Genomic DNA, 12,052 nt, shown 5'->3' on the forward strand with positions numbered 1-12,052 from the left:
TCAGAGATACAGATCAATACTCAAGAATAGAATTTGGCTAGAGCAGACACCATGCCCAGAGTAACTTCCTTCCTTGTTGTGAATTTTTTCCATATTTTCTTAATATTCTAAATATCTAAAGAGGAGGAATGTGCAGGGATATTGGGAAAGAGGACAAGGAAGTGGCAATATGTGAATTCCTCCCTTCAAAGGGCAGCACCAATACAGTGGGTTGAATGGCCTTTTGTCCTGTTGCTGTCCAATGATTCTATTTTTATTGTGTTATATTTTAACATTGTGTTTCCTTTCATCATTTATACTGACTTTATTGGTCCCAATTAATTCCTCCCAACTCTCCAGTTGAACATCAGAGCCATGACAAAAATATCATAATTACTCTTTCTAGGGGAACTTTTGTTTTGCAAAAGTCTAAATAATGTTTTCATCATCCTCCCAATACAATTTTTTATCTTTGTCTTAGGTGGGTTGCTATTTCTTAACCAATATTGTGATGGGAGTTCGGGATAATTTAGGAATGACTTGGGAGGGTGTGGTGGACCCAGCACCTCTGACTATGGCACCGGAATGGGTCAGTGAGCCAACCATGCTTGTCACAGATTTTGTTGGTCTTGCTACATTCAGAATGTAATGGAGATGATATCTTGCCACTTCTGTTTTTCATCTTGATCCTTTACAAATATTTTACTAAACCTTGAATTCCCATTTTCAGCATGTAATGTTATTGTCATATACATGTAGCTTAGGTGCCCAAACTCCTATCATTGTAGCCCTTTAAAAAGAGATCGTCAACTCGTTCATCAGGACTTAGATTGATTTTTTTTAGCATAGTTGAACATCTGGCCTTCCATTAAGCTCCTTCAAAGGAACTCAAGATTTGTAGTTTGTAACCAGGAAGGAAATGGCCCCTTTAAGCTTCCTGTATCATATGGAGCTGGTTGTTTTAGGCAAGATACAGCTCCAACATGTAGATGCAACTGCTTTGCAAATTTCAAATACGAATTCACTGCCAAGTTTCTGTGTGGCAAAGGATTGCCCACACTTAACCCTAACATATCTGAAAGTGCTGATGTCTGGAATTTTTCTTTTCATTGGCCTATATTAAATTTTGTCACTACTGTCAAGTTTCCATATGTGCAAGCTTCAAACAGCCAAATCTTAATGGTGGTCTCAAGGGGATTTTACCTGTAAAAAATATACTGCTTTCCACAGTACAGAACAGTTTAAAAATGTCAAAAATACAAAGACATGGGAGATTTTTTAGCTCCTTAGCATTTGGCGAAAGGGACAGTTAGCTGGTTTAAAATCCCAAAAAATTGCAAACCTCTCCATTTCCACTTCCATTTGGGGATTAGGCAGCTAATTTGCTGCCTATAAGCAAATTCCTCATTAAAACTTCCATTTAAGCTATGTGCCTCTCCTCTTCTTCTAAAATTTTACTGACTGTCAGATTTAAGTGCTGTGGCTCAGGCCTTAAGAAACATGGAAGCTGAAGGAGGAGAGTGTTATGGGGGTTGGGGCACGAGAGTGAGAGTGAGACAGACAAAGAGAGAGACCATGTCCAACTGAGAAGCTACGTCTATTATCTTCTATGAGCAGGGACGAGCAGTGCTTGTCTCTGGCTCAGCAAGCTGCTTAACTCCTAGCAATCACCATCCCCTCGTCCCCTGATTACAATTGCTATATAAGTGCATATGTATGATTGCACCTTGAAAATATGCCTTGTCCACTGATACCAGGAGAGTACAGATTACTAGCTGGAGGGTGACATGACCAAGGAGCAGCAAAAGATTTGGTTAGAGAAGTTCAGGCTTTTTTTGTGAATTATCAGAAAACAAGAGTTGATAGCCAGAGACTATTTCCCAGGGCAGAAATGGCTAGCACGAGGGGTCATAGTTTTAAGCTGGTTGGTGGAAAGTATAGAGGGGATGTCAGAGGCAGGTTCTTTACGCAGAGAGTTGTGAGAGCATGGAATGCGTTGCCAGCAGCAGTTGTGGAAGCAAGGTCATTGGGGTCATTTAAGAGACTGCTGGACATGTATATGGTCACAGAAATTTGAGGGTGCATACATGAGGATCAATGGTCGGCACAACATTGTGGGCTGAAGGGCCTGTTCTGTGCTGTACTGTTCTATGTTCTATGTTCTATGTTCTAAGATTATTGAACTTTTGGTTAAATGGAGGAGCTGTACTCTGACGTTTGTTACGGTGTCACCCAGACACATTCAATGACACCAATGGGCACCACTATATAACAGGCTACCTTCAAGGAGACTCACCTTTCATCTCTTCTCCCCTCTAATCTCTGCTTCCTGACATTGCACACTTCTTGCGCAGCAACCAGCCAGCTTCTCAATCAAAAGAAGTTAAATGGGTTCCTTCCATTAAGATCGGAGGACCTTCATGTTATCCATTTCTTCCTACTATGAAACAGCTACATGTTTGGCTTCGCCATTTAGAATCTCAAATGAAATGGCTCTGGAGATATGAAGCAAACCCCTGAACAACATGTGGCACTAGTCCCTGTCACTTGGCTGAGTGCTGCAGATTGGAATGTGGGCAGTTAGTTGACAGATATTTGTGTCTTTCATCTGTAGATGTCTATAGTCAGATCAATGAACACATCCTTTCATATTCTCACTCTATCCTTGATACCAGCAAACTGCATTATGGATAAATAAAAGGAAAGAGAATGGGGGAGAAGAGAAGTTAAAAGTTTTGGTGCCAGTCCTTTAGTTAATGCAAGAACAGATGGAATCTTTGGCAGAATTCACCCTCAAGAATAATTTTGGATGGACTACAAATGCTGGGCTAGCCAAAAGGACTTGTGTCCTAACAAAAAATGGAGGAAAAAAAAATGGATGAGCACATTCGTAAAGTGGCTGAGAGGCATTTCAGGATCATTCCATTGCCATGAAGCATCATGAGGAGTAGAGCCTTCCACCAAGGACTCCCATTTGCTTTGGGTGGCAAAATGCCCCAGAGGACTTCACCATTGAAGAGATCAAGTACAGTGGTTGGAGGATATGTGATAAGAATAATCACAGGAGATTCACAAAAGTGCAATTTGGTGGAGTCACTCCATACTCTGAAATGTCTTAATGGTTACCAGAGTCTGGCTGAAAGTTTATTTTCAGAAATGCATTGATGGTAATAGATGCGATGCCATGGGAAGTTTCAATGTTTCAGCTTAGCGTTATTGTGTAGTTTAGAAATAATTATTATCTGTTGATGTATCTATTAAGAAGCAGTTGGAGGCATATTAATCCAGCCAGACATCTAAATATAGAATTCTGTGACCAGAGACTGTGAAAAACTGGTGTACGTTTTCCTGGCCTTTGGATCACAAAGAAACCATTAACAAATTCAGAATAATGAATGGCAGGGGTAGGAAGTGCAGGGTCATTACAGTTTCCAAGCTGCCTTCTCTCCCATGTGGAAATCACTTTCACACAGAGGTCAGACTTTTTTTTATCTGCCTTCCTTTGGCTTAGTTCAAGAGAATATGAAGGGAGCTTAACTTTAAGACAAAATCATTATGAACTGATGAAAATGAGAGTCTCTGAATTGGTATTACGAAACCTTTGTTCACAAGGAGTGCCAAACTATTCCAAGAAATGCAAATAAATTTTAATGAGTTAAGTCAGGATACTAGTGCAGACAACAGATAGTCGTGAGCATTAATGCCATTGCTTTGTTATAATGGATGAATTTAATCAGTGTGGCTTGCTTCTTTCCATCCCAGAAATGTTGTTTTTATGACATCCTATGTGAACTCTGTCTAGTTGTGTAAGGTGTCGAAGGTTTACCGTTTCTCATAACCATCCTCCACTCAATGCTTGCAGTATAAATTTTGATGTTGGAATGGGAGTTGGGTTGTGGCAGAAAAATATTGACCTGTGTTGAACCAAGATCCACAATGGTGGTGTGCAATACAATCCAGTATTATTGCATATCATGTTTATTAAACTTGAAAGGAGTGAAAGATGGTCGGGAGAGGCTGAATATGCTGGGTGGAGCATTGGAGGCTGAGCAATGACCTTACAGAAGCTCATAAAATCACGAGGTACACAGGGTAAACAATCGAGATCCTTTTCCCAGGTTAGGGGAGTTCAAAACTTAGAGGGCACAGTTTTAAGATGAAAGGGAAAAGATTTAAAAGGGACCTGAGGGGCAACTTTATCACACAGAGGGTGGTATGTATGGAACGAGCTACCAATTACAGCGTTTAAAAAGTACGTGAACAGGAGGGGTTTAGAGGGATATAGGCCAAATGCTGGCAAATTAGACTAAATCAGCTTTCTTTCTCTGTTTGTCATGAATGTGTTGGACCGAAGGTTTTGTTTCCATGCAGTATAACTCTGACTCTATAACTGTTAATGTGGAAAAACAGCTATGATACAAGTCAGACCAATGTGATTCGAAGATTACAAGTAACAAATTGAAAACAATAGACAGAGAGAGAGCAGCTGGTATCATTCTGTCATTTGTACATTGTAATGCTTTGACTTTCTTGTTATGCCACTGCTAATTTTCAAGATGAATGATATCTGTAATGCATGTTTATTAACACACACGCAATGTTGTACTAATAATTTCCTGCAGCAATGCTTTCTTTATAAATGAAGTTGGGATGAAGATGAGTTATTTTGAAGTGACTTGTTTGCAAGGAGTAGTTTTTGATATTTAACAGCTGTTGTCATAAAAGCCAGTATGGTATCAGATTAACTTTGTGTCAGTAAAAACAATCCAGAAGAAATGCCATTAAAAAAAGTTGTTTTCAAGAAACATTTGTGTGTTCTGGCATCCTATATTTCTTTGACTGGAGTTGGTCTTATTTACTAATACATGACATTTTCACTTTAGTGTGAGCTTCCCTTCTTTCAGAAAAGAGGGTGCATTTATTTAGAACTGAAATCACATCCTTAGTGTTCCAGAGCTCTTCGTAAATAATTGCATTTGCAGTGCATTTGCTATTCTTCGGTAGGCAAATGTGGATGTCAGTTTATAAAGTGATGCCCCAGAAACAGTAAATAATGTGCATAACTATTTTTCTGTTTTTGAGAGCAATGTTGGCGAGACTAGTAGAATTAAATCTTTGTATATCTATTTGAGCAAGAAGACAGCACCTACCTCTACAGAAGAAATATGGCATATTCGACAATGTAGCACTTCCCTGAGGTGTCACGGAATCATGGATCAGGGTTCTTCAGATGGTGAGGTTTCCTGTCCTGCCATCTAAAGAGTCATTGGAGAATTTATCTCTGCCATTAGTGGCTGCCCTTGGACATTAAACATTGCAAGGAATGTTAATGGGCTGGAGGTGGAACTACTCCCCTTCCCTTGGGACGAAGCCGTATTTCAGAGAGCTGTTGGAAAATCAGATTGGCTGATGGGTCTGTAGCCCCAGCAGCTGTGAAAGCAGCAGTGAACAGAACTGGGGCTGCATGCAGCTCCCAGATTCTAGCGCCAGGTGATTATGGTGGTCTTGGGTTGGAGGGAATGGAGCACTCATGGTTGTGCAGATCCTGCACACAATATGACTACAAGAGGCCATTGTTAAAGCCATGTACTTTCACACCCAGAGCTTGAGAAGAGTAACTCTCTGAATTTCCATGACGCTCCCCATCCCACCACATCTTGCTGATAAATTTCCCCTAGCTGTCTGAAAATTGAAACAAGGCAGGAAAAGGTCTCTAAGTGGTCATTAGTTAGGGATAGTGCACACTAGATGGGCTGAATGGCCTTTATCTGCACTGTAGGGATTCTGTGATACTGGTACTTCCTGCCTGCTTTTTCTAGAATCATTCTCCTGTCTCTTCCCTATTGTACACCTCCCACCTCCAGAACAAATAAGACAGGTTTCCCAGACCAACAGTTGAAAAATTTGCCTGACAGCTATGATGCATCTAAATGTAATCAGCTTAGCTGCTTTTGAGTGGCTGCAATTCTTCGGGAGTGAGGGGAGGAGAAGGGAAATTAAGTTTGTTTCAGTCTGTTAAGCTTGCAGCTTATGTAACTTGATTTTGAAATATATGCATACGTGTGCTTTTCTAACATAGTCTTTCTCCTTCAGCTGCAGTATGATCAATATACTGGCAACAGCAAAATATATCATCACTTTGGAACATTTTCTGCATTAAAAAAAGTTCAACTTGACAATTTTAAACCAATCGACTTAAACTTGTAGTTTGAATATTCGATTATACTTCTCATTGTGTACATTGTAATAAATAGGGTTTCACTTTTCTGAAACGTGTAAGTAAGACAAGGTCAGTAATTTTGGGCAGCTCCCTATGTACTAGTTTTGTTATATTGTGTCATAATGGTGCCTGCTTTTGGATTGTCCTAAGTTTGACTAAACAGTCAGCTCAAACTGCCCTGAAAACTAGAATTCAGCTGTTTATAGATCGCCATGTTTCATGAGGAAAATACTGCAATTGTTTTGGAAAATTCTTCCAGGAGGGAAATGTTTACCAGTTGGCAATGGGGTGAATAATTTGAGAATGGCAAATACTCAAGTATGAAATTCAAACAAGGGGAAGGGATGAACACAACAACCGCAGGCTACTCTGCTTAACACCTTGAATGAAGGAACCTGGAGACAATAGCCTATATCATCCGTTCAGCATTCAAATCCCTCTTTCTGACTTTAACTTGACAAAATATTGTGCACTAAGCATCCTTCACATTTTCTAGTCAATCTGTGAATTTCCAATTCATACATAATTGTCAGAATAAGGTTAAAATACAGTGATTTGCAAGTTTAATGTCTGTACTTTTAAGGTTAAGGCATAGCGGAAAATCTCAGCCAAGCAGAATGCAGATCTGCGGCATGTTGTGGACACTTCTGGTGACCTAGAAGAGGCCATGTGCCAGAGATGTCACCAGCTGCAAAATTTTGAGCCTTGGTTTCACGACTAGGAGTTACTTGGCTTAAAAAGAAGTTGAATGTTAGGTATAAATTAGTTAAATAATTGTTTAGTTTTCTCATTTTGTTGAAAAAATAGTTTTCTTCAGATTTTAATATCCCTTATATACTGTATCAAGACTAGACTGCTTTCAAATTATATATGTTGACTGTTGTGAAAAATAATAATTTTTGTGATTGACCTGGAATTGTATGAAATTAGGTAATGTAGGAAGAGGAATACTCTTCACAGAAAAGTTTGTCCTTCTCCATACGGCATTGTTCACATATCAAATGGATTTGTTTGTTCTAATGATGCACTTTGAACTGTTGGCTCAGTACATTGTTAAAACAGCAGTATAATTTTAGTTGTAATTAGGCAAATGAGAGGGTTCTGCATTGTTCCTGCTTTATTCTGCCAGTGTTTTGGACATTCCAATAAGAACAGGAAAATTGGGAGCCAACCCACTCTTACATTCCTTTCTTAATGATATATAATGAATTTAGCTTGCAGCATTGCAGATGGAACTTAATAGGTTTAAGCTAATAGCCATTACAGAAACATGTCTGCAAATGAACCAAAGTTGGGAGCGAACTATTCCAGGATATGTAACATTTGGAAGAAATAGGTAAAATGAAAAAAGGTAGGTGGTGTTAGTGATGATAGTTGGTGGGGTAACCTAATAAAAGATGGGATGCAGATATTAATGAGAAAAAATATAACTCAAAGTCAAGAAATAAAAGTACTAATTAAACTTAAAAATCCAGAGTGTAAAAAGCATTAGTGGGCGTTGTCTAAAGGTCCTCTAAAAGTATTAGCATATGGCTAAGCATGCAAATCAAGAAATTGGAGAAGCACATCAAAGGTTAGTCTAATTATCAGGAAGGACATTAATTTTGACATGGACTGAGCAGCAATTTTCAAGAAGTTTTAAGGCAAGTTCGTGGAAGTTTACAATGTGGTTTTCTAAATCAAGCAAATCAGAAATTGCTTGGGAAACTTAACAGGTCTGGCAGCATCTGAGTCCCGTGACCCTCCTTGAGAACTGAAGAAGCTCTGTCTTCCCTTTACAGCTCCTGCTAGACTGCTGAATTTCTCTAGCAAAATCTGTTTCTGTTTGGGTCATATCTCTGACATCCACAGTTCTTTGTCTTATTTTAGTTTTCTAAATCAATATTTTGAAGAACCGAATAGAGATCAGGATAATCTCAATCTAATATGAAGAAATGAGAAAGGGTTTATTAAGTATGTTACAGTATAGGTGTCTCTGGGTAAGAGTGATCATAATATGATAGAATATTATGTTGAGTTGGAAAGTAATTCAGTTAAGTCTGAGTCTAGCATCTTAAATCTAAACAACACATAATTTACAACAAATTTATGTTCATTTGAACAATAAAAACCAACAGAAATAAGTGGTGAAATTGTGAATAAATAGGAGGTTAAGATTGCATTACAGATGAGAATGAGGCTAATTAAAGTTGCCTAAGAATCAGAGGATTATAGAATTCATGAAAAGAGCTTCAAAAGACTAATAAAAAAGCAAAAAGCAAAGCAAATGAGAGATTAACAAATGGCTTTAAAATAGATTGCTGAAGTCATTGGGAAGAGATTAGAGAAAATAAACCACAAAGCCATTTGGGGGTAAGTTGAAGTAATTTACATTTACCTTGTGTAGACTATTTGTGATTGCATTTGGAAGATTGTGCTCAGAAACAAAGCCAGTTTGATTAGGCAATGCAGAATAGGAGATCAGTAAGTCAGAATGTTGGAAACTCTTTACAGGAAGTGCATTGGTGTTTTACATACAATCATTTGGGACAAGAATATTTAAAGTAAATAGTTCAGGGTGATAATATTTGGGAATGAGTGGGCTTCAAGAGCTGAGATATTTGATTTCTATATTTATTTTTATATAGCACCTCAAAATAAGATGTTTGCAAGTCCATGATTATGTTTTCTTTTATTAGGTGCATTCAACAATTCATTTATATTAAAAATTTTGTTTTTGCAGTTTGGTTTTGGCAATGTTACCTTGGGCTTGGATGTTCTGTGCGCTCGCAGCCTTTTGTTTCGGCTTTAAACCTGGAGCTGACGGATATGATGAATTTACCAGTGCCACAAACCTGCTACATTTGGCCATTGATGATACTACTGAGCAAGTGTATGTTGGGGCAGTGAATTTCCTCTATCAACTAACACCAGGCCTCCAAGAGGAAAAGAAAGCAGAAACTGGTCCAAAACCTGATCATCCGAAGTGTGTCCCACCAATAAAGCCTTCAACTTGCTCAAATGCAGTACCAACTCAGAATTACAATAAACTCCTTTTAATAGACAAAGATAGGAATCATCTTGTAATATGTGGAAATATATTTAAGGGAATCTGCTCATCAAGGGCTCTGAATGACATCAGTACAATCGTATATGAAAATGTGAATGGTGGAGAAGCGACTTTCGTTGCAAGTAATCAATCAACTGTGGGCCTTATAACTCTCATGAATAACACAAAAAATGAACTCAAACCAGTGATGTTTGTTGGAAAAAGTTTTGAAACATATGCAAATGCAATTGTAAGCACCAGAACACTCTCTAAAAATGATCAGGGCCACGCTTTTGAGCTTGTTCAAGATTCTTCAGCTGTGAAACCAGATTCTCATTTACAGTATCGACATGATTTTAAATTTGCTTTTGAAGATGGGAACTTTGTTTATTTCCTTTTTTCTCGAACGGATGGAGCACAAGAGGAACCTACAACTTACATATCACGGATTTGCATTTCTGATGTTTTTTACTTTTCTTATATTGAAATGGTCTTGAAATGTGATGATTGTAATCTCGTGCAGGCTGCTTATATTAGTCATCCTGGAGAAAAACTTGCTCAGCATATGAACAGATCAGGTTTATATGGGACTGTAACTTCACAGGATAAAGTACTGTTTGCTGTGTTTAACAGAGGTAACCTAAAAACAACCTCATCTGATAAGTCTGCTTTCTGCATGTTCTCCTTGAAGCAGATAAATGAAAAGATTGAAGAATATAGGGAAATCTGCTATAGTAGCAAAGAGATGAAGGAGAAAAATGAAATCATTTATAATCCATACAAATCTGATGGTTCGCACAATTGTCCTAAGGATTTGAATAAGGTAGATATACTTACTGTCCTAAGGATGTTATTTGTATGTTTTGAAGTATGATTTCATAAACTGTATAATGAAATTGAATGAGCAGTCTTCAAACACTTGGGACTGTCTCAAGTGCCCCAGGTTGTAATAGGAGCCCTTCACTTTTTGAATCTAATGTGCAGACATTTTGGCACTATTTTTTTGATCACATATTTGTGCTTCCACAAGGTTTTTCAAAAAACAAGGCATTCCAGTGACAAGCGTTCAGTTTTGAGCTCCATAGACAGAATGCTTCAAGCATCAGCTATTCTGCCTGAAACCAGATTGTCAAAGGGAAATCCATGACAAAGTAGCAAAGCATTGTAGTAAAGCCCACTTTTTGCCAATGTGCTGTATTTGTCTGCAGTGAAGAATAAGTATTAGAACTGAATAGGAAACTAGAATGTGTTCTTTTGAAGCATTAGGACACTGATAAAATCCATACTTCCAAATTTCCTCTGGAGAGATGCTATTTAATCTTTGTATACATTTCTGTTTGAATTCCCCATATTGCCTCCATTCTGAAGAATCGCACTCCTTAATATATGTCCATTTTAAAAAATTCATTTATGGATGAGGGCATCACTGCTGGGCAGCATTTATTGCCCACCCCTAATTGCCCAGAGGGCAGCTGAAAGTCAACCACATTGCTGTGGGTCTGGAGTCACAAGGAGACCAAACCAGCTAAGGATGACCGTTTCCATCCATAAAGGACATTAGTGAACGAGATGGATTTTCCCAACATTTGTCCTTGCATTCATTGTCATCATTAGATGAATGATTCCCGATTTTTATTGGACTTAAATTCCACCATTTGCCATGGCAGGATTCAAACCCAGGTCCCCAGAACACTAACTGGACCTCTGGAATAATAGTCCAGCGATAATACCACTTGCGTCCCCTCCCATTGTTATTGCATGTGCAAAATTTAAAGGTTAAAATCCTATTCCAGTAGTCCAGAGGACCATAGGGCTACACTCTCATTAGACAGTGATGGTTTAACCTGAGGGTCACTATTCCTCAGGTAAGGGGCCAGGCCACGAAGGTGGGAGCTTCATGGTGATGAGGATACAAGGACATTGCTTATGAAAGAATAAAGCTAAGTAGAAAAAGTGAACTGGAATATTTTTCATGTAAATGTAAAAACTATGCCGTGGCTTATGAATTGGAACTAGATGTTATAAATGTGTTGAGATAATTATGTAGAAAGGGTTTTGAATTATTTTGAAGAAAATGTGCTATATTTGAGAAAGGAACCAGCTTATTTGTCCTCATAGCCTTCATTTTGATTTATTTATGGAAGCAAACTCTTGTGTTGGATCATTTAGTGCTGGTTTTCTATTCTTCTTTCTCTCCTCCCTATCTTGGCCATGCATCATTCCTGTGATTGTGTTGTATACTGCAACGCCACAAAATACGTTTGAGGAAGGCAGTGTTCACAATTTGTTAGTGCATCTGCTGTGAATGAATGCCTGAATTATACCAAGAAGACTATTTTTCCGTACAACTGAACTTGGATATGAGAATTGATTTTCTAACTTAGTTTAGAGAATAGGAATTCAGATTTTATGTTCAATTCTACAGTTTAGGTGGTATTGTACACCACACGAGATAAACATTACTTGCTTGCAGAAAACAGTTATTTTCTAATGTATCTGTCTTATTACGTTGAATTAGATCATACACCTGAGACAAGCTTTGTGAGAATGCTAACGAGGGGAAAGTAACTCACTCAGAACTGCAGATGCTGGAGTCAGAGATAACACACATGGAGCTGGAGGAACCGCTTGGTCTCACCAATGTAGCAGAGGCTCAGAGACCGTTTTATAAGAGCACCTGCGGTCTGTTCGTGACAATCGACAACACCTTCCAGTTGCAAACCATTTTGACTCCCCTCCCACTCCCTGGGTAACATGTCCATCCTCGGCCTCCTCCAATATCACAATGACACCACCCGCAAACTGGGGGAGCAGCACCTGATATT

General features: G+C 38.5%; 1 protein-coding gene across 6 annotated transcripts in view; it reads left to right on the forward strand.

Annotated features, from left to right (window-relative positions):
• LOC125463092 (plexin-B2-like) overlaps positions 1-12,052 on the forward strand; it is a 249,766-nt gene that overhangs the window by 164,211 nt on the left and 73,503 nt on the right. For all 6 annotated transcript variants that reach the window (XM_059654544.1, XM_059654546.1, XM_059654548.1 and 3 more), the window contains one exon: positions 8,922-10,050. In XM_059654544.1, coding sequence (XP_059510527.1) covers positions 8,935-10,050 — 1,116 coding nt within the window. In that variant the 5' untranslated portion in view covers positions 8,922-8,934. The remainder of the gene's footprint in view (positions 1-8,921; positions 10,051-12,052) is intronic.

The sequence above is a fragment of the Stegostoma tigrinum genome, chromosome 25, assembly GCF_030684315.1.
Source record: "Stegostoma tigrinum isolate sSteTig4 chromosome 25, sSteTig4.hap1, whole genome shotgun sequence".
Classification (NCBI taxonomy): domain Eukaryota; kingdom Metazoa; phylum Chordata; class Chondrichthyes; order Orectolobiformes; family Stegostomatidae; genus Stegostoma; species Stegostoma tigrinum.